General features: G+C 34.5%; 1 protein-coding gene across 6 annotated transcripts in view; it reads right to left on the bottom strand.

Annotated features, from left to right (window-relative positions):
- Nucleotides 1-4240: 4240 nt before the first annotated feature.
- Nucleotides 4241-24365, bottom strand: part of PCDH7 (protocadherin 7) — a 407976-nt gene continuing 387851 nt past the window's right edge. For 4 of the 6 annotated variants that reach the window (XM_030832237.2, XM_060299225.1, XM_060299226.1 and 1 more), the window contains one exon: nt 4241-8100. In XM_030832237.2, coding sequence (XP_030688097.1) covers nt 7724-8100 — 377 coding nt within the window. In that variant the 3' untranslated portion in view covers nt 4241-7723. The remainder of the gene's footprint in view (nt 8101-24365) is intronic. The other 2 variants (XM_060299228.1, XM_030832238.2) reach the window with 2 other exon arrangements.

The following is a 24365-nucleotide window of genomic DNA, read 5'->3' as shown; positions in this document are numbered from 1 at the left end:
ACTGTAATTCACTGGTCAAATCCAGCCCAATGCTTTTGTATGTCTCCTCAGCTAAAAATGTTTTGTATGCATTTAAATGGTTGAAAAAAAAAAAAAAAAAACTAGACATTTGTTTTCTTTCTTCTCATACAAATACCTACACAATATCCTTGATTTTGATTCTTAAATTGCAAAGCCTAAAATATTTGCTATCTAGCCCTTTATAGAAAGTCTGTGTATGCTGGTATCTTCTAGTCCAATCATTCACATTGTTTAAGACTTTGCTTCTTATCCAAATCTCTGATTTGGTTTTTCTCATAGCTGAACTAAAATATGGACCTCTGTAAAAAAGAAAAAAATCCCTTTGGACTCCAGAAAATATAATTGCTCACACAATAGATGGATAAATACTGATTTACAAAATGAACATTTTATTCTATTAAATTCAGCTTCAACTGAGAATTATCACTGAAAACTATTTATGCTGAAAGATTACTTTGATATCATATTAATAAAACTCAAAACTTTAAAAATTTTCATAGAATACCTGAATCTCTAGAAACTTAGTGGATCACAAATTTCAGTTTAAGAAACACTATTCTAGTATATTCCAGCTGTACTGTAGGGTCTGGAAAAACATTCAAGTAAGTGTTTCTCTCCTAAAGGCAGGTTTTAAAATTATAAGTAAATGACCTAGCCATCTACTTACTTTACTTTACTTTTTTTTCTAGTATTTTTTGCCCTTACTTCCTTTTCATAAATGTATTATAAAATGGTTTAAATATATGGTCAAATTTTTATAACAAGCCATAAAACTGTAATAAAAATATTTGATGTACTATTGCATAAAAAACACTTGGAAAAAAACCTGACATTATCCTATCAAGTTACTACTATTTTTGCTAAGTCTGGGATGTTGTAATATACTTTCAATTAAATTACCAAAATAAAACATCTCGTTTCTATCTCTTTCTTTAGACTGCTCATTCAGGCGTTTATTTTAATGGACTATTTTTTTTTTAATTAGGCACTTTAACATTTTTATTTTTCAAAACCCATTCTAATCTTTAAGATTATATCTGCATTTCTCTGTTGACCTCATGCACCTTTCTTATGACCTTTTCGGTGATACATCATTTGAATCATAACTTTTAATAGAAAAAAATAAAACTGAATATCACAAGTGGACTATAATTTTTGTGAGGCATCATCTGAGAATGTTGGGGGTAAATTTTGCATTTATGAACAACTGAGCAATTTCTACATCTTTCCACAGGAAGTTCAGTAAAAACACATAATTATTTTTTTGTGGGTCACACATATTAAATTCAACCAATGAGTACAATTTACATTTAACAGCAGCAAGACAGGAAAAAAACGAAGTTAGACCTAAAGGAGAGCATAAATTTTTAGCTTTTCACATTTTATGTTCATATCCTTTCCTCATTCCATGTAGCTTAGAAAATTTATACTATCTTGGTTAATCACCTTCCTCCATGCAGTTTATAAACAAGTATTAAAGTAGGGATAAAGTAGGGATAAAGATTCGTGTATAAAAATAAACATATATAAGTTTAGTCCCTATTCACTCTGACTCCCAAGAACTCGAGTGATATTGTAAATTTCCATTAAAATAAAGCTGATTGGGTTGCAAATCCTCTAGTCCTGGGTTAGCTACCTAACATTCTGCCACCTCCTGGGAAAACTAGCTTTGCTTTTGAAAGAGGAAAAACACAGGAAAAACACAGAAAAAACACAGGAAAAACACAGAACAAATAAACAGAGTAAGGCAAAGGGCTCTGAGATGAGGACACAAAGAAGTTAAATATAAAGAGAAAAAATTACAAAACCAAAACTCGTGAACAGATTTCTTTATGAAATCAGTCTGTTGAAACCAAAGTAAATTTTGGGAATTCAAAATTATCTGATCAATTTTGATAGTGCTGATTGTTGGTTGTGATCATTCAAGTCCCTAAACCTAGAATGACTCGATATCCAGCCAAGGTCCACAAAAACCTCATTGCCTGATAGATTAGGCCAAGGGTATTCAGCAGGAAAATTAGGCTATGATGTTTTCAAGATTTACAATTTGCTGCCAGAAATTCCATACAAGTTACAATTACTGCCAGAGTATGTTGTGTGATGTCAAGTGAAGATAACTACCTGCCAGTCTGAGTAATTAGTGTCCCCTCTGCTCCCATTCCCAATTTACCAAATGCCTATTTTATTCAGGTAAATGGGAAGAGTTCCTTTTCCTTGTCATCTGTTAAATTATAAAAAATGTTTTCATTGGTACATAAGCTAGGAGAGAGATGTTAACACTGGCAGAATTTTGTGTTAAATTTATTTTCAGTCTAAGAATAATTTAATACAAGTAAAATCTTTCATACATGGCTATTCTAATAGATTGTTCAGTTTATATCACAGGTATTATGGGAATTTTGCAATCAACCTTACAAAAACATTTGTAAACCATAATGTGTGCTGTATATGTAAGATACTGTTATGCTAAGTCAAGCTTCTAAGTAACTAGATGGAACTCTTCAAGGAATCAGAGGTGGTAGAATAACCAAACTTAGGTCTTGGAAGCAATACACACAACTTTTGTTGACCTGCTTTATGTCTATCTACTTTCTAAAATGTATCACTGTATTTTTACATGTTTGAGATTTTAAAAAATATTTTAACCAAAGGATGCAGTCTCAGGGTAAAATATATTTATTAAATCTAAATTGAGAATTTAAAAGAAAAGTAGTGATTTTATTTTATGTTTTACTGATTTAGGTACTGAAGTTTGGGTCTCACCATTAGATGATCATAAAGCCAAATGAATGCACATATTTCTTCAATTCATTACAACTTGCAGCAGACTTTCTCATCATACTTCACCCTTAATTTCTTCTTTAGAGAAGGAGGGCTGTCAGCCAAAATCAATTTACAAAGATATATTTGATTTAAGAATGAATGTGTCATTCTATGTAAAGTATTTTGAATTTTCAACCAAGAAAGGGAAAAAAATGGTAGGGAAACTTCAAGGCAAGCATCTTCAGAATTTCTACTTTTCACATCCGTAGATTTTAGAAGTACTGTTGTGAGATGGGGCAAACATTCCTTGCAATCTATTAGCTTATATAAAAAGTATTTTCTTTCCTTTTCTAAGTCTCTGAGGTGGATTGGAGAAGAGAAGTTGCTTGTTTGAATAAATAACAATTTAATAAACAACATAACCACTATAGTTAGGGTAATAATCTGACAAAGAAGAGTAAATGCAATAGTTTAACATAAAAGACAGTAAATGATTGAAAAAATATAAAAAGTAGAGAAAGTTCAACTAAAAAAAGTGAGTAAGGTAAAAATTCTAATTTTTGCTTCAAGTTTCTTTATATCTAACATGATATAAGGTTTTTTTTTTAGTCTCTTTTTGTATTCATCATTACTTTAGATTAAAAACCAAATTTCCTTTACAGAGATACATTTTGACTTTGAATTAATTTTATCTGAAATGTAAAATTTCTCTAGATAACACCTGAAAAAAATCAATTTTTATATTACTGATGAGAAGTTCTTCCACTGTAGACTTAAGATTTCAAAGCCAGCTAGGTAAATGTCTCAGGAATTATTTTGATGAAACTGAAGAATCCAAGGTCTATTCCATTATAAGGCAAAGTAATAAACAGTTATGCCCAGTGCCCTCTAAATCAACAATTACTGCAGCATCATCTTCCTTATTCCATCTTCATTTAGCAGAAATCATACCATTTAAAATCAAACTGGTACATGCATCCATTCACTTCTCGTCCAATCAAAATTGAATTACCTGTCAACAGAGAAGTACACTGACAAGTGTGAAGCCATTTGACCATGTTATATTTTAATCTGCAGAGACAAAAATGACAAGCAATTTATTTACATAAAACTGTACAAAAGCAAATTAAATTATGTAAAGTATTTCATAAATAGTTGGACTGGACGAGTGTTTAATACATTTTGCCATGTTTAGCATAGTTGCGTGCATAGTGACTCATAATAAACGATGATAAATTGTTCTCTGCTTCACTATCAACATCCAAGTAGCAGAACAATAGTCAATGATTAACATTACAAACGGATCGTACCACACTGAATGCAAGTGCTTTAAAATGTAGGAAAACTTGTCTGAAAGTAAACCCTAGGTAGCTGAAAAAATGATGCCTTCCTCCAGATGTTATATATACCTCTGCCCAGGTCACAACTAACAAGCTTTACGATACTCATGATCATCTTCACTCTTTTTTTTTTTTTTCCTTAAGGACACATTGTATATTTATTACTGATACAATATACCTAAAACTACTGAGATCTTCAGATTTCTCATGCCTGTTTTAGGATAGCTGTTTGATTCTTTGATTCTTGGCAGTTTCTTCTGGTCTCTGTGTTTTATTTTCCTATAAGACAGTTTCCTAGGGTAGCCTTTCAGCCAGACATCTTCATTACCATCTTAGTTTTCTTCCCATAAATATAATGCCTCCCTTGTTTTCTGAAACTCAGGCAGCAGGCCAGTCAGAAACCATAATGATATCTGGAGGTTCCAAATGAGCATTAAATTTTAGACTGAAGCTACAGACGTTGTAATACACATAAATTTATATAGTTACTCAATTTATAAATGTGTCCTAATGTATAATGCATGCAAAATTCACTTGAGCTTCTTGTGTACAGAAAACAAATATGGTTTATATACTGTACAACCAAAGTGAAACAGCAGTTAAAAGAAAAATAACAACAAAAAAAGAAAGAATACAAATTGTAAATCAATATTTTACCTTGCAAAATGGACTGACTTCACCCCTGATAATCTCTGTGTTACTATTACAATAAATGTTTTAGCCTTCTAGACAGAATTAAGCAGCCCATATAAATTTTGTTTTATGAATGAATGATATTTAAGACTGTTCCACTATCTGAGTTTGTCAGAAGGCAAATTTTTAATATATTATTTATTATTTTCAGAAAATAAACATGGATAAATATACAAGGTCAAAAAAGGTGAGAATAGCCCATTTCCCCTCATTGTCCAAACCCAACAACCGTTTTTTTACCATAACAACAGGTATAAAAGGCACAGTTGCTTATTTTGCATTCACTCATTTATTATTTTTTTGTTTCTTTTTATTGATTTTTTTCAAAAGCACTCTATATATGGAGTGGCACCAAATTTAACCTATTCAAAATAAAAATCATACAAACACAAAATATATTTCTGTGTCATGCCAACTCATTATAATAATAAACATGTTATGATAGCTAATTCTACTAGAATTACTGCAAATACTTACAGTACACTGAATTTTATTCTTTCATACCCATTTTAGTTCTAAAGAGGCTCACAAGTTAAATGACAATGACATGGCTGTCTTGAATGTTGTGCAGACGTCATTGGGGAATGTGGATCCAATTAATCCAAAGAGCCCATATGACCCGTATTAGCTTTATAGACAACAGAAGGGTTTTAAGATAGAGTGAAATGAGCTATCTAATGTTTCAAGTGTCTCATGAAAGAAAGAAAAAAATGCATTAAAAAGTTTGCTGCACACATGTGTTATGCAATTGAATATTTCCTTTGTAACGTGCAAGAAAAAATATGTATACATTTCATAAGTATCTTTAGAAGTATTTTGTCTTAATAGGTACTTACAGATTATACAAGGCAGAACTGCTTTAATGCAGTTTCCTAACAAAGTACTAGAATTGTATCTTTCCATAATGTAAATAATAATCAAACATAAACATGTTCAATTATTGATATTTTAGTCCAATGTTTTTGTTTCTTCAATTACATATCTTCTTTCATCCTAACTATTACACATAAACTAACATCAAGATGAAAACTCCATTTAAGAAAGAGCATAAGGAAATGACCCCACCAAAGAGTGGGGGTACCCCACCAAACAGAGGAGTGGTTTTCAAAGAGTACCCCACCAAACAGAGAAGTGGTTTTCAAAGATAAGCATTTGATGACCTATAGTGAATTAACAACCTATATTCCAGGCTGCTTCATGTTGTAGTCTGAGAAATATTGCAAAGCATGAAACTATCCAGAGCTACATATTTTCTACATTTCACTACCTAGTCTGTCCCTGGATTGTTACTTTTTCTGAATGTCTCAGCTCAATTTCCAATTGTATTAAATTATCCTCTGTAGAGGAAGTGACTCAAAACCTGCATATTCTGTTTCTTTATATTACACTGAAAAAAACTGCATATTTTCTAACTTTGAGATGTGTATACCATGAGACATGTCACTGCCCAGAACTCATTTCTTTCTTGTTTACTCTGGCTTGGTTTTAGGAGATTATGTTAAATAACATTCAAATCACATTAATGAGTAAGTCTTTTAGGGTGTCACCTTGTTTCAAAGTTATGAGTCTCAAAATGTGCCACATTGCACAGGATTGAAAATTAATGCACTTTTGTTAACATGGAAGAGTGCACTGAACACGTAAAAATTGCACTTGGTCATTTGAAATGTGGATAAGACCAGCAAGCATAACCTGACTGTACAATGATTATAGTGAACTTAAAGACTATATGCTGTTGTATCTTTCTTTCCCTACCTACCCACAAATATGATTTTAAAAAGTAAAATCTTCCCTGATAATATTTTTGAAACTAAACTTTAACCTCAACTAATTGTCTATTTTAATACCAAAAATATGTCTCATTGACTTTTCATTTTCTGAGCTTTCAAATAAAATCCATTTTAAAAGAAAATGCACGCTTTCTGGGTATAGAGAAAATGTAAAATAAACTGGTGTTTGAGGGCTTCTGTGCATGCCTGGGTTCAGTGACTTTTGTTACTTAATGGATTTCCACATCAAGACCAAATCTACTTCATGATTTCCCTGATCTGTCGCATGATCTTCGGCCTGTTAATGACATAATTGTTCCAGTTAGTTGATAATAGTGGTGCTGTTCTGAAAAATATATATATAATTTTTTACAACTTATAACTAGTGTAATTGATACATGTGGTCAAGATTATGTATATACTAAGAATATTCAATACAGGTATGGGATTGAAATTGATGCTTCTGACTTGAGAAAAACAACATATGCCAATTTGGGACTGCAATCTCCAACCAGGTATTGTTTAGTTTTCAGCCTTTGTTACAATATTAAAGCTGTGATCCTCCCCCAAATGCTGCTTCTGGAGTTCCCCTCTGTAAGGACTATACCTTTAGAAGGACTCTTATCATTTTTGAGGGATTGCCTTCCACGGTGATTAATCATTTCTGATCACACGTCTGAAATATATTTCACCTGATCTGCTTTCTTTTGACCAACCAGATGACATTCGAACTAAATCAAAGTGACTAAAATCATACTTCAGCTTAGGGATAATGAGAGTGTGCTGTGTTCTGCTAATCAGGCTTGTTACCATGAAGGAAACTTGCAACCATCTTTTTTTTTTGTTTGTTTGTTTGTTTGTTTTCTGGAGGGGGGTGGGGAAGAGAGAGAGCCAGTGTTGGGAATCAGTGAGGGGGTTAGACATGCAAGTAACAAGGATGGTTTCTACATTGTATATTACCATCAGGCTAAACAGTATCATTCACTAAAGGCCCGATCTGGAGGCAGAAGTGGCAGGCAAAGCTTTGTCTCTTTGGTAGCCCCCTCTTTTTGATTACAAGGTTTTGTTTTGTAAGGTTTTTCACCCCTTATCCTCCTTCTCATACATGAAAAAACTTTGCTGTTGCTTCTTTATAGCCTACAGGTAAACTTCTCTTCTAGTGAGAGTATTGACAGGAGATGGCTTGTATTCCCCCGTTTTTGTAAGGGGAATATCCTCAGTGTTGGCTTCCTCATTTTTGCTGAAACTAGCTGCACTGAAGGTCTCATAGGATGAGGTCAACTTTTTGTTCAGGAGGTTTCTGTTGCGGTCGCCCATGATGGCGGCTTCGCCATTGGCCAGCTTTTCCTGGCTTCCTCGTTCATCAACAGGCATGAAAGTAGATAGTTTGGGCTGGCTCTTCTTCCTCTCCGGAGAAGTGCGGACGGGCATCCAGCAGGAGTCTGAGTGGCCATACTCATCACACTCACGGGTACACTTCCCAGTTAGGGCTACATCTGGAAGAGGTCTTGAATCTGAAATTCAAGGAGACGGAGCCATTAAAGTTGGCCATTTCTCAATAGGTTTTCCTGACCTATATAAAACTGGAGGGGATATATATATATATATATATATTACATTTATATAATATATATTACATATCTATATTTCCTTTACCATATTATTTCCCTTTTTTCAACACCCTGCTGTTCATCATCTCATAGAACAATTTTTATTTCATATCCAATAAAGATAAGGTTTTGCAAAAACATCAAATGTTATAGAAAGAGAGGAATGGACAAACTGATAAATTTAAGTGTGTAGAACAGACAGGTATATATGCATGTGTTACAGGACAGGTACATGTGCATATTCTCAAGTAGAAATAAAGTACACATGTATATTTTTATGGGTACAAATTTTTCCACATGCATAAGGAAAGTTATTGAATCCAAAAAGATAATTTTCTGTATTTATAAATTATCCCAGAAATCGTGTACCTTTGCCAATTGGATTCCTTCCTGCTTCTACATTATTCATAGAATGCAAATATGCAAAACCTTATAGTAAAAATACATTGTAAAACATCAGGGTGACTCAGAAGTAGAACCTAAATTGACAGCACATTATGTGGTTAAAAAGTAAAAAAGCAAAGTACTAGTGGGTTCCAAGTGTGAGCACACTAGCAGTATCACCACCTACCCCACTCTAGCCCACACGCTCCTGCCTCCCACCTTGTTAATGACCTAATGTGTGCTGTAGTATAGTCCGTTGAGTGTTCACATAGAAATACATCTGCCAGTGTGTTTGCTGAATGGAAATATTATATGAAATGCAATGTATTGGGTAAATCGAGTCAAAACTTCTACAATTTTGATGAAATGGCTTGTATTCTTAATTAATGGTGTTGCCTAATGGAGTGGGAAATATCTGTCTTCTATTTCTATAAAGCTAAGTTATATCATTATATGTGTCTGTCTTTGGAGAACAGTTATATATTTTCTTACTATTAAAAATATTTTTTTAACAAATTTTGTTTTGGTTTGAAAAAGAGAGTGAGAGAGAGAGAAAAACCTGCTTCACCTCAACAGATTCTAAGAAAACTACCTCTAGGGTTTTATTTAATATATTTTACAGTTTCTTTTATTGCCAAAAAAAAGAACATAATATGACTAACATGACTATGCTCCAATTTATATCATTCAGTACCATTTTCTTACAAGGCTTGGGACTTAAAAGACTGACAAATTTAACCTCTGCAAATATATTCACAACAAATGAAATCAGTGAGATTTGCATATGCATCCTGGGTAGACTTGGTTTAAAATAGAATGGGGGTTATTTAAATTATATCCAATATATTTAAACCCTCTGCTTTTGCCTCCACGCAACATCCCCTGTAGTTTGTAATGATATTCCTATTTGATTATCATTTGTATAAGGATATTTTTAGAATTTTTATCCTGCCAAAACTCCTAAATCAAGGCAGTCCAATACTACATGTCATTTTTTTCCTACAGTGATGGGTGGATAACCGAAATATTGACATTTGTCAGCTCATTGATTTTTGAACAACTGTGACCTGAGATTTTTATGCTGTGTGCTCAGAGTTCAGCAAGGAAATCCCATTATTCTTCATAGGAAATCTAGAATTACTTTTCTCTTTTCCAAAGGTAAATTGCAAAGATAATTATTTATTGTAGTTGCAAATACTACTATTTGACTTTTAAGTGAGCAGATCCTATTAATTTTATCATCAAAAAATAAAGCACTTTTCTACTTATCTTTTTGTGCTAAATTCCCTCTGTCTCTCAAACACAAATTTTAGATGCATTTTAAAAATCAAACTATTGACAAATTTTGTGAATGGTTTTTGTAATCTGGTCAGTTTAAATGAGCAAATTGAGTTCTTTGGGAATATTTCTTGTCTTGGGATACTTTGCTTATTTGAAGCTGACCTAAATTCTTTGAACAGACCAAAAAAAAAAAAAAAAGAAAGAAAGAAAGAAAGAAAGAAAACCTTATAAAAATGCAAAGTGTGAGATCAGATCTACTTTTTACTCTAAACATTCCTTTTTTTGTCACTGCTTAAATAAATTCAAGCTTTTCTTTTTTTCTTATGCCTACCAAGGACACAAGACAATAATCAGAAATTTTGCTACTGAAATAGGAAAAATCTCTACAAATGTGGTTGTCATTCCCTGCAGAACTGACCCAGAATAGTCTCCAATCATCTCTCTATATTTACTTAAGTCTCACGAAATGTGACAGTTTACTTACACAATGACTTACACAGGTCGCTGCTCTTTGGGGATTAATTTGTGTTTCCTGTTTGAAATTCATAGCACCTTGTTTTTTGTTTGTTTGAGATGCATTTAGGGATAGCTCATAGAGCTACCTTAATACTTTAACATCTCTTCCCACCTGTTATACTTAACTTGTGCACCTTGAACTCCCTGTAGCTCATAAAAAAATTATATTCATTTAGATTGACTCAATTTCCAGTCAACTAGGAGTGAGATACTCTTCAATTCATTCCCTCAGCCTTTACTTCATAGTCTGGGTTATAAGCATGACTTTTAATAAGGATCTCCTGTCATTTCCAAAGTCAAAGACTTGATTGGGGACCACAGTGGAAGTTGACAAGACTAATTGGTTGAGACATGTTGCAGTGTTTATCATCAAATTTAGAAAATAATCAAGAAAGGCTATAAGAGATTCATCACAAGCAATCAAAACTTCCAATCTTGATGACTCAAATGAATCCTCAAAAAATGCTAATGATCAACTAACACAATTTATATTATGATGCAATCTATTAAAGGAAGGCATGAGTGGAATAGTATTTTTCTGTGTTTCTGTATTTTCTTATTTTAATTATTCAAGTAGATATTACATATATATGTTTTTTAAAAGACAAAAGTTATATGGGGTCTTACAGAATCATCAAATGCACTTTTTTCTCTTTTTTATAAAAGATATACTCTTAAAATGTCCTATTTGTTGTGGAATTACAGAGGCAGATCTTCCATAAATAGTAATCCTTCTTAGTCTTTCAGTCTTCCACTGAAGAAGGTGTTTTGTGATATCTAAGAACATTACTTCACGCTTTAGTTTAGTACTCTTCCCTTTCATTTTGACCTGAGTGGAAATGGAAAATAGTTAATCAGAACTCTGTTTACTTGGTACTGAGTAAATCAATTAAAAAAGTAAAATGTTCTGTATCAAAATATAATGGTATTCTTTATCAGCATTTTCCATAACCAACTCAGTTCCTTAGAGGTTCCCCCCTACACACGCACTCAGTCATATCAAATCTTGAAAGGACTGGAAGTAGAAATCGTATTCATTAGCTCTTGTTGTTGCTTTAGCATCATTTGCAGAGTTCTCCATTTTTACCTAGCTATGCTATTTACTAGAAACGTTACATAACTTTAGAAAGTTAAAGTCCTTTCTTAGACATAAAGTTAATTTCCCTCTCAAAAGTAGACAGTTTTCAGCCATCATAATATCAAACAATGTACAACACATAAAATACTTCCCCACATTTCATCTCTTTTACTTATCACCTCAACCCAACAGCAAGGAGGATGGAAACAGTGAGGGGTCCAGACTACGGAAGAGCTGAGGCCAAAGAACAAGTGTTTTGACTTTCACTTTAGTGTTTTCCATAACACCATATTGCTTCTTCTTAAAATGTAACAACAAAGTTATTTAGAGGTCAATTACTGCTACCCACAGCCATAAGAAAAAGCTAGAGTCCCCAAAGAAAGAGAAAAGAAACATATCTGACGAGCACAGGAAATAGATGCCACAAAGACGCAAATTTTACTACTTAATGAAAAAAATAATAATTCAACCTTTTTAAAACTATACATTTCCTAAAGTGGAGGTAATTATAACTAATTTAAGAAGTCAAGTTCTTTCTCTGAAAAGAAATGTATTTGCTCTTAAGAGGCAGGGAAATGAGTGGGTGGTGAGAAGATACTGCTGCAATGACCTCAGCAAGTAGCGACAGACAATACGTAGCATCATTAGAAATAAAAAGGAAAGCCCAGATTTATGGAGGCATTTGATGTTTCAGGAAGCTGTCCTATACAATTCAGAAGCCTTTAGAAGTATTATTATAGGAGAGCACTGGAATTGTTAAGACTCTTAAAGACAGCTCTGCACCAGTAAAGATTTTGATGGACTCAGTTATGCATTCTGCCAGAATCCTGGTCACCCATTCCTATTCCAGACCCTTGGCTTGGGGCTGAAGATAAAAGGATTATTTCCATTTCCTAAAAGAAGCATGAAAATGTTGCATTTAGTTTTTAAATATTTCCAGAGTTTTTCTTTGTTTTGTTTTGCTTTAAGCTCAGATACTTAAAGCTATATGTATCAATTGCTTATTTGTTTAATATACAAATAATTCTCTGACCGTATGAAATAAATGGATTGCTAATCAATGTGTAAACTCCGAGACAGTCACATCCTTCCTGTGCACTTAGCACATTCTTAACATTATTTGACAAAATTTTGCAAATAAAAAATTGTGCTATTCTCTTCTTTTGAGGAGAAAAATCACACACAGGCACCTTTTCCCTTATTCCTTTTTAAAGTACTTATTTCTCTCTTTATATGTCTTGACTTCCAGTTATCCAAAGATTTCTTTTTCTAGAGACACACCTAATTCTGGTGGAATTTGGTGGACTACAAACAACTTTTACAAAAGGATGAACAACAAATAAAGGCAGATAAATCTGTTGATTTTCCAACAAATAATTTAACATTACCTTTATTTTCTTTAGTCCAAATGAAAATATCATTTTTATTCTAATGATTCAATCAAATGCTTTATTTTATAATAGCTGTCAGAAAATGATTTACTTTTGCCTTACATAATAAATCTGAGAACAAATAATTACATAAATGTTTTACTGGAACATTATTATTATAGGCAATAAAATTTAGGTGTGAGGGGGCGAGATCCAAAAATTGAGTACTGAGTCAGACTTGGCTTTTTTATATAAATGGCCTAAAGATCCCCGCCTTTGATCTATTTGGGGAATTTGGGAAAGTTAAAGATAAGCACATAACAGATCATGAAGAAGATGGAAATCACTGACTCAGATAAGCAGTAAGTGATCCTCCAAATATCCCAACACTTTCTGGAAGAAGGGGAAATTTATAGTTTTGCAAGTAAGTGTTATCCAGTGTTACTACAAGGGGGTTAAGATTTCTACATTGTATTCTAAGTTATCATGAAATCACTTGATTCAACTGAATTAGAAGAGAATAAAGATCGTTTATCCAACCAACCCTTACTTCACTCTCAATTATACCTCTCCTGAGTGCTTCTCTCAAGACAGAGTGGAACTTGTGAAAAGAACGGGAGATTAGGAGTCCCAGCAGTGCTGAGTGTGATTCTGATCCCATTATGTATAAATTGTGTGACTTTGGACATAATTTCTTTGAGCCTCAAGTTCCTCATATGTGAAGTAATAATACCTACTTCCCATGTATTATGGGGATAAATGAGTTAATGTATATAAAGTTTATATCATGGTGTCTGGTGCCTTGTAGATTTTAGGTAAATAGTAGGTCACAGCCCCTGGAGAGATTTAAAGAAGTATAGATTTTTTTTTTCCTCTCTGCCGTCTTCCCTGAATGAATGGGTATTAAGGGAATAGGCTCCAGAACCAGGATCCCTGAACTCAAATCCTAACTTTGTCACTTAATAAGTATGTAACTTTAAACAAGTTACTTGATTCATTTAAATTTCCTCATCTTTATAAAGAGCATAAGAATGAATTAACTTCTTAGGATTATTGTGAAGATTTAATGTGTTAATAAAGGTAAAGTATTTGTAATAGTTCTTGACACACAGTGGGCCCTCAGTAAATATTAGAAACTTCAGGTGCACAATCCCTTATCTGCAACTCAGTCCTCAAAATAGCTTTGAAAACCAAAAGCTTTTTTTCCCATAAATTTACAACAAACCTGACTTTCAGTACAAGGTTATTTTTCATCTTTATTTATCTCACATAGTGTGAATATTTATATGTTTTCCGGGAGAAACAGTGTTTAATTAAGGACACTGTCTCAGACTCTTTGATCTTTAAAATTATATACATGCATGATATTACCTTTTCTAATATATGAAAGATTTAATTTTTAAGATTTATTTGTTTCCAAGGATTTCAGATAACTTACTGTGGACCTAGTAACAATCATCAGTCAAGAGGGCATGTATTTGGAGTTTCTTTTCCAATAGTACTCATGGATTTATGCTGATAGAGTCTGCAGTATGCCAGAGCTACCACCTACTTAGGAAAATACAGTGGTCACTGGTTACTTATATCAGATGTTCCCCTTAACACGTCTTTATTAAGACTTTGGCAGTGAAGATTTATTCAGAATTTGTCATTATAGTTGCTCAAAACTGAAGGGCAAATGCTCTATTAGTTGCAGTTATCTTTACAACCTAAACAGATCAACCTCACAATTAATCGTTTTCATTTGAAAGAGACTTGCCCCTAAGATGTTGGGTTGTTATCTTGCTTTGCCTGCATGGGCCACAACATAAAAAAAAAAGAGCTCCCTTTTAATGACATGTTAAAAATTAGCAATAAGCTAAGACTAAGAGGTTGAAAATCAAGAAAAGACAACAAAAAGCGGTCGTACATGCGGTACACCCTTCAGAGATCAAAAACAATGAGACATAAAAGCCATCTAGCATACAAACTACGCAGACTTTATGATGTATGTACGTGCTTGTTTTAAGTTGCAAAATAAGGCCAGACGTTCCTCTCATCTTCCTATACACAGCCCTTTGGAGTGTGACATCACTGCCCCTACTGTCGAGATCCTATTTCCACAGCCCTTGAAGCTGGGCTAGCTTTGACAACTGGAGTGATACTGTGCAATTTCCAGGAGAGGTCTCAAGAGTCCTAGCAGCTTCTGCTTTTGCCCTTGGAAGACTGCCATCTCCATTCTGACAGAAAGCGTGATCTAGCCTCTTTGAAGATGAAACATTTTTTGAGAGACAGACTAAGTTACCTCAGTTGGCCCAGTGGAGCCTACCCCCAGCGAAGCCCCCAAGTGAATGCAGCCACATGAGTGATCCAGGAAAAACTTGCAAAAGAAGCAATAGTCAATCCACAGAAGTATAAAAGTAATCAATCTTTGTTGTTTGAAGCTCATAAGTTATGCTTGTTTGTTTGATTTTGTCTCTTTAGGGGGTGGGGAGAGTTCCTTGAGGCAGCAATAAGTCACTGAGATCATGATCATGGACATACTATATTATCTGCAGTAAATCAAAAAACACCCTGAGATGTGGCAACAATATATTCTACTTCTTTTATGTCTTCTTATCATGGGCAACAAACTGACCAATATTATGGAAAGCATAAACATTTTCAGGGCTGTAAGCACATTTAATCAGTAGTTCAAGCAGAGGTCTCCCATAGAAAGCTCTGGAAATTTTGGTCCTGTAATTACAGGATTTCACTGCATTTTTCACCTAACAGTGCTCTAGTTCAGGCTGACATGCCAAGACAATATTAAAATGTTTAAACAGGTTTGAAAGCATCAGCAACTTTTCTCTGTACCTTAGGCTAAACTCAGTTAAACAGCAATTGAATGTATCTCAAGAAGCATTTACTGCCCTGAGGCTTAGACCACTGTCATTCTGAATGTGGTATTAGCGTATACAGTGGAGACTGCAAGCCAAGTCTCAAGCAGTCCTGCTGAATCAACTCAAACATGATTCTGCTGGTTGGTACATGAAAACTGCACTACAGCAGAAAAATGTATGGTGGCTGCTGGAGAGTGATCTATTTATGCACATCAGAGCTGGGGCTTCACTTTGATTTCCCTATTGACGAATGCAAAATTAGACGTGGTGGAGGTTAAGGGAGTATTAAGGGAGGAGAGTGTAAAGGAGAGGAATTAAGTGCTGGAAATGAGAAGATGCTCCAAAATTGATCAGAAGAGTTTATAAAACCCAGAATGACATTGGGGACACTATTACACAAGTTAGCGGTTGATCATCCCACTGAAAATAGACCAAATTCTGGTTGTGTGGGTCATTTATGTTTATTTTTCCACTGCAATAATCAAAGCTTTCATGATTTTTCTTCTGGTCTCTTGGGTTTCCTTAAATTAGAAATTATTTGCTTTGGGTGTCATAGACTAATAATCTGATGAAAAGTGTAAGTATTGCCTCCCTCCATAAAGCATGTGCCCATAAAGTCCGCATAAAATTTCAGTGGGGTTCAAGATACCAGAGTAAGGGTTTCAGCATCCTGGTGGATGGAAGAAAGAAGGGTGCATTTTTATACTGATACCTTTTTTCATTTGAGTTTAAATCACTGGTTAAGAAATATTTAACAGATCAACATTCATCCTTGAAATATAGAAATTTACATGTGGTAAATAAATTGCCATTCAAACAGTGACAGAATGATTTAAAATTAACAAACAAAAAAACAAATTCTGAAACACGTATTTAGAAGTAAGGAAAATAATTTAGATTTGATTATGTTAATATTGTACGTAGGTCGTTTAAATGCCTAAATCTAAAAACCCCCAACAAGTTATAAGGCTTTGTATTAATAGCAGATTCATACTTGTGGGTGGATTTTACTGATTGCTGATCACTAACTTGAAATGTATTTTCTTTCCTAGAATCTACATCCAACATTTACACCGGTGTCTTGAATTGCCAGCAGCTGGATCTTCACTAACCATGAGAAGGGAGATGAATAGGTGAATTCTTGTCATTAAGGAACTTTATACAAAACAATAATGATACAGATGAGTTTTTTTTAATTAATAAAATGTGTTAGCCACTGTACATTTGTTTTACATACAGTAAAGTGTGAAGTGAATGCTTCTAAAAGAGTTGCAAATATCAATTTAGAGTCACTTTCCAGTAATGATCTCAAATCTTCAATGTTTTCAATACTGGCTAAAAAATTGTAAAATATATATCCTCAAGAAATATTAACATTGTCTTTAGGAATGGATATTTATTCTAAAATAATACATAAAGGCTCTATTAACTGTAAGAATATTATCTTTGGATTGTAGTCTTGAAGGCAGTGCCCATTTTATCTTTGCTTCTTCATATAACATGTAATTCTATACAAATAAAAAAGCTGAAAAAAAGGAAACTGGAAAAATCAATTAAAGTATATTTTCTCAAACCTTCTTTCCTCCCATATAAACCATGATAAAGCATTTTTTAATTGAAGTACAGTTGATTTACAATATTGTGTTAGTTTCAAGTGTATGGCAAAGTGATTCAGTTATACATATATATATTTGAATTCTTTTATAGTATAGGTTATTACAAGATATTGAATATGGTTCCCTGTGCTATACAGTAAACACTTGTGGTTTATCTATTTTATATGTAGTGGTGTATATTTGTTAATCCCGTACTCCTAATTTATCCCTTCTACTTTCCTCTTGGGTAACCATAAGTTTGTTTTCTATGTCTGTGAGTCTGTTTCTCTTTTGTATATAGATTCATTTGTATTATTTTTTAGATTCCACATGTAAATGATATCATATAATATTTGTCTTTCTCCATCTGACTTACTTCACTCAGTAAGTGGTGAATTAATGCTGATGGAATCTAGGTCCATCCATGTTGCTGCAAATATCAATAGTTCATTCTTTTTTATAGCTGAATAATATTTCATTGTGTGTGTATATATGTGTGTGTGTGTGTGTGTGTGTGTGTGTGTGTGTGTATCTCACATCTTCTTTATCCATTCCTCAGTCGATGGACATTTAGGTTGCTTCCATGTCTTGGCTATTGTAAATAGTGCTGCTGTGAATATTGGCGTGCATGTATCTTTTTGAATTAGAGTTTTCCTCTTTTACAGATACATGCTTAGGAGTGGGATTACTGGATCATATGGTAGTTCTATTTTTAGGTTTTAAGGAACTGCCATACTGTTTTCCATAGCGGCTGCACCAATTTACATTCCCACCAACAGTGTAGCAGGGTTCCCTCATGATAAAGCATTTTTTAAAGTGAAAAGTTACAAAATAGGTTGTATAATAAGTAGCTGGTATTAAATATCTAAACATTTAATGTGAACATGTTAAATATTGAAACAAATTAATTTAGTATTTGGGAATGTTTTAAAAAGAAAGAGAATCACTACAGTAGCCATAATATGATATAAATTTTTTCTATGTATTTTTTCAATGCATTATTTTGTGTGAAAGTCTAAAATAGGCTATGTTAAAGCTCAAATCATGTATGAAATAGAACTGTAACATAATATGATTATTTTTTCCACAGAGGAAAATCATAGCAATTTAGATTTACTAAAGATATTACTTTATTAATTTTTTCTAAATGTGGCAAAATCACAACACCTGTTCATTTTCTCCTTCAATGTAGTGATCCTGAGAAACTATACAATTATTCTAATGATGTGGCCATTTTAAAAACACATTCTCAAACTATTTGCATGGGAGCACCTGTTGAAATATTTATCATACAGAAAGCTTATCTAGTTGAAAATACTCCTGTAACAAGAAGCTGTGTTGTAACGGAATTCTATTAGTTATTATGATCCGGGAGAAAGACAGAGTTCCTCCTTTGTGTTCCTTACTGAGGAAAGTTTCACAAAAACCCTGAGTCCTGAAGTACTTTTGAGAGATGAGGCTCTGAAAGCTTTTTAGTAGGAGCTGAAACAATATTTATGGGGAGAGTTTAAAAACTGTTGGAATACTGGCTCCTTAACTCTGGTCAGTAAGTTGATCAGTTAAACTAAAATTGGCAAACACGATTAGGACCAAAAGAGTGTTGAAGGGCTTGGGAGCTTAGAGCAGGTAAATAAAAGGAAAAGGAAGGAAATGATCTCTGATGACTAGCAAACAGGACTCAATGAGCAGTTCAAGTGGGGGAAATCAATGAAGCAAAACTGGATCAGTTTGCTTCATTGATTTTTGCTGCTCATTGAAATGTTTTCCTTTATTTACTTCCTATTTCTTCAGAGAGTGACTAAGTCTCACTGTTGAATCTCCCTGTGAGCCTGTGATGAGCAGATAAGCAAGCTCTGGAGATCCTCTTATGCCTACATTATACCTTTTCATGCTCCATGGATTCAGAGGCACTTCAAATGCTCCCTGTGACGCTGTAAATGCCTCACTGAGCCCACAACCTTACTGTGGTAGGCGGAAAGATGGTTCCCCTCCTAAAATGTCTACATCCTAGTCCCCAGAACCTGTGAACATGTTAGATCACAGGGCAAAGGAAAATTAAGGTTGCAGGTGGTAATTTTCCTAATAAACTGTCCTTAAAATAGGGAGATTATAGGCGGCTAGGATACAAACCAAAGAATGTGGACAGGCTCCAGAGACTGGAAAAGGCAAGGAAACAGATTGTCTCCTCAATCTTCCAGAAAGGAAGGCAGTGCTGCTGAGACTTTGATTTTAGCTCCTGGAGACCCATGGTCAGACCTCTGACTTACAGAACTGTAAGAGAATAAATTTTTGTTGTTTTAAGACACTGAGTTTCTAGTAATTTGTTACAGTTGCAATGGCAACTGATACACTCTCACCACTTCTCTGTTCAGAGTAAGACAGCATATATTTGGTCCTTTCTACCCATATTTCATCCATTGAAGGAAATGGAGTGGAAAAATTTTGATTTTCAAAGTTTTCATTGAGTCATGTTTACCTAATTTTTGAGTATCTGCTCAGGAATTTTTGTTTTACACTTTTGAAAATTTTGCTACATTCTAGTATCTAATAGTGCAAGTTATTTGTATCTGACCAATCAACAGAGTCCAGCAAAGTGCTAACAGCTCTCCTTTCTGAGTGATAACATCTTCCTCCTCCGGACCTCAGTGATAGCTGTCTCTGGGATTATTACCAGAGAATCCACTTTAAGGCATTCAAAATTTGGGTAGTGTGATTCCCAAGAAGAGAAAAGAAAGAGAATTTGGCATAACATATAGGAAGGAGAGCCAGGTACCAGGGTACAACCTTAATGATGGCTGTCAGATTATTATGGTGCTTTTGACTTCCTAATATTTATTACTTGTGTCACATTTGTCTGTTTGTCCTGTTCCCTCTTAGTAATTAGCAGGAAAGTGCCTAATTAAAAAGCACCCTTATGATAGTTTTAAGAACAGTAAGTAGAATAAATCTCTCCCTACTTTAAAACCCTCTTGTATAAATTTCGATATATGTTTCCAACTTTGTATTTTTGCACAGAAGTTCCTTCAGGATCAGGGTCCTGCTTACCTCTTTCCATTCTTATATGCTCCCATTTGCCACTTCAACAGACCTACTGTAGTTGTCATTTCTAGAAAGCCCTTTGCTGTTCCATGTCTTCATAATCCTAATGCCTTGCTTCTTCTGCTATTCATTGCCTTGTCATCAGTCTCCCACAAATACTTCAAAATCCAGTTTCAGCATTTCAACTTTGAGATTTCTTCTAACCAGGCTGTCTAATTCTGACTTCTCTTTGCCTCTCTAGTCTTCATCCTATGCCTGTCTCTACCACAGCATTTAATGTATTGCACTAAACCATTCATGTGACTTTTTCTGTAACATGTAACTCCCTGTGGCTAGGATTCACAAGTTACTTAACTGTGTACTTGGGACGCTAGCACCGAGCCAGTCACATGCTCAATAAGTGCCTTTTTAATGGATGGATCAAAACCAGGTAGGGAGGGCTTCCCTGGTGGTGCAGTGGTTGAGAGTCTGCCTGCCAATGCAGGGGACATGGGTTCGAGCCCTGGTCTGGGAGGATCCCACGTGCCGCGGAGCAACTGGGCCCATGAGCCACAACTACTGAGCCTGCGTGTCTGGAGCCTGTGCTCCACAATAAGAGGCCACGACAGTGAGAGGCCCGCGCACCGTGATGAACAGTGACCCCGCTCGCTGCAACTGGAGGAAGCCCTCGCACAGAAACGAAGACCCAACACAGCCAAACTAATTAATTAATTAATTTAAAAATAAAACAGGTAGGGAGACATATTGCATGTCATCCCTGATGATTCTGTCTAATTCCACAATGGCCATAGGTAAATGGAGGATAAGGACATATGTTAATTGCAAACACAATGTAATTGGCCAATAACAGAAGGTGAAGTGTTTCAGTATGTGCAGATCTGAATGAATTTCTTTACTACTCACTCTCCTTACCCTCTTTCAGAGCCTGTCCTATAATCTCTAGTTGAGATTTGCTTTCCAACAGAACAATGGAATTGATTGAAATAACCCATGGATATATTTTACAGAAAAATATGCAGTCCTCATCCTCAGCCTGGGACAGGCTAGTGGGGTCACTGGAAGCAGTAGTGGATGCAAAGTAAAGTCTAAGGGGAAAAGCCTATACTTAGTGGTCACAAGGCTACACGTATGAACTAATTTGTTAAGCTTCTTTGGTCATGGGTGGTAGCTATTTTATAGTTATTTTAATGTTTTCAGGACCTCTGGTTGGCAGTTATACAAATCTTTCAATAATAAACTTGGGAAATAAAATTTATTTTGGGCTTTTACACAGCTTGTATCATAGAAGAAAAATTTCAAAGCATGGAGTCATGAAGGAAAGGTATTCTATGTGATGGAAAATGAAAAGAAGAAAGCTCTCTTCTCTCATTCTTGTAATGTGGGTGTATTTTAATAGGAACTATTGTAGGCAATATGCCTACCTATCTTAGTTCAATAAATCTTATTTGCCTTTTCGTAGCAACCTGATGGGTACATGTTAAGTGAGTAGGATCATGGGCAATTTACATCAGTGCTTTTCAAACAGAGAATCATGATCCTCTGGTTGGTGGTTGAACCCACTTACAAGGTTATAACCAGTTTACACCATGTTCACATTATTTTGTAAATATTTTGTTGTAGTTTTTAAAAAGTATGTGTATGTATATTTATATGTGTGTACTCAATCCCTATGTAAAATAAATATTTTATTCTGGGTCACACTGAATCTATAGCTTAAATCATATCATGTAGAAATCTGTGTACTTCTGGCTACTTCTGAGTAAGCTATATATTATGTGATATTTAATATAAAATATAATTTTAATATGCACACAATGTCATGTGAATTTTAAATTGTATTTTTATCTGTCATTTCAAATTGTACTTCAGAGACTAAAATTTTATCCTCATTAAAAAGGAATTCAGGGGCTTCTCTGGTGGCGCAGTGGTTGAGAGTCCGCCTGCTGATGCAGGGGACACGGGTTCATGCCGCAGTCTGGGAAGATCCCACATGCCACAGAGCGGCTGGGCCCGTGGGCCATGGCCGCTGAGCCTGCGCGTCCGGAGCCTGTGCTCCACAACGGGAGAGGCCACAACAGTGAGAGGCCCGCATACCACACACACAAAAAAGAATTCAGTTAACTCAACAAATAAGAGTTAGTCACATCCTCAATAACCACTTCAGGAAGTCTACTGTAAATACAGTTTCTTACCTTGGGACATTCTGAATTTACAGTTAATTCCCTAGATTCCAATTTTCTAGAATTATGTGTAATCGTGATGAACCTTCTCATAATCCACTTAAATCCTCGGATAGACTTTGATTTATATCAATCAGCAAAATGGCAACAGACCCTTTAAAAAAGGAAGACTTAATATGACTTCTTAAAGTCATATAGACATTAAGATGTAGGACACATTTAAGCTGTCTAATTGTACCGCTGGTCTAATGCCTATGTATTAATCTGTCACAATGTCAAACTACATACATTTAGGGCTTTTTTTTTTTAAGTAAAACGTTTCTGTGCTTAACAAACTCATAGTGCAAAAAAATTCAGGAGTGCAATTAGAATGTCATCTCTTCTGCAGATGACTTAAGAAAAGCATGAATCAGAACTTAACAGTCAACATAATTTCACAGATAATCGTGGCAAAATTATGGTAATGCAACAACGCAGAGTACAGTGAGATTAGCAGAGAGTGATGATCAACTATTTATCTCTACCTTCTGCCATGCATGCTCTTTATTTAAGTCTCTTTTTTTTTTTTTTTTTGCCAATGTTTTCAGTTTTTACTTTGCCAGCAGTGGGCATCGCATAGGAAAAGAGGTTTCATGGTGTAAACAGATTTTTCCATGTGTTCAATGAATTAGCTTCACTGGCTCTTAGGCAAAACAGACTGGCTAGATGGAATTAATTTTAGCAAGCTTTTGTATTTTGCCCAGGGTCTTGTACAATTCAAATGAATCAATACTATACCAAAAAAAAAAAAAAAAAAAGATAAAACTACAAGTATTGTAATGAAAATCATCACTAAAGCATATGCTTTAGGAGTTTCCTTTAAATGGCATAGTTAAAATTTTTGTGTACTGTATTAATCATTGCATTGTACTCTGTGAGTACTTAAGTGAAGTATTTGGTGGGAATTTTGCTAATTTGTCAACCTTCTCTTTCTGCAAATAAGCCAAGGACTAGTGGAATTAGGACTTGGTTATGACAGGACAGGGGAACACAGAGGAAATTTCACTATACAGAGAAAATAAGAGACAAACTTTACTGCAAAAAGCTGGCATGAAGTTTTCAGTTTCAGGGAAGATAGGTCACACTATTATGGTAACATAACCTGCAAAAGTAAATTCATTCATTCAAGAAATATTGATGCATCAGGCACTATTCTAAGACATTACAAATATTAACTCATTCAATGCTCACAGCAACCTTGTGGGGCAGGTGGTATATTGCCCCCATTTTACAGATGAGGAAACTAAAGCACAGAGAAGTTAAGTGAGTTACCCAAGAGTTTGCATATAGTGAGTGTTAATGAGGTTGCAAACCCAGACATTCTGACTTCAGAGCTATGCTCTTAACTGCTATACCACACTCTCTCTCAATCAATAACACATCAATGTATTATAAACTCATGTTATAAGTAGGAAAAAAGGCATATTTACCTAAGCTGAATTCAAGTAGAAAAGCATTTCCCTATACATAGAAGAAAGCTAGAAAAAGCAATGTCTCTGGACTTCAGATATAGTAGGAATCTCAACAGTCTTAGATTGAAATAAGGGGAACATTTTTAGTTGGAACAAACAGAAAGGTGAAAACTCAAGAAACGTGTGTAGAAGTTCCAGGGCCTGAATGACATTGGGACAGCTGTCCCTCAGTTGGTCTTTGAATGGGATGAAGAATTTTGTATCTAAGTCAAAATAAGGAGTGTAAACTACTATGTTGGTAAAAAGCCTCAAACTTCTACTATTATTAAAGCCATATTCAGCTAAGAAAAGGTTGCGTCTTCATAATATGTGTCCATTTTTAATTCTACATGGTAGAAAGACACCTCAATTATG

This window comes from Globicephala melas, chromosome 5, assembly GCF_963455315.2.
Source record: "Globicephala melas chromosome 5, mGloMel1.2, whole genome shotgun sequence".
Classification (NCBI taxonomy): Eukaryota; Metazoa; Chordata; class Mammalia; order Artiodactyla; family Delphinidae; genus Globicephala; species Globicephala melas.
This window is presented reverse-complemented; position numbering and strand designations above follow the sequence as displayed.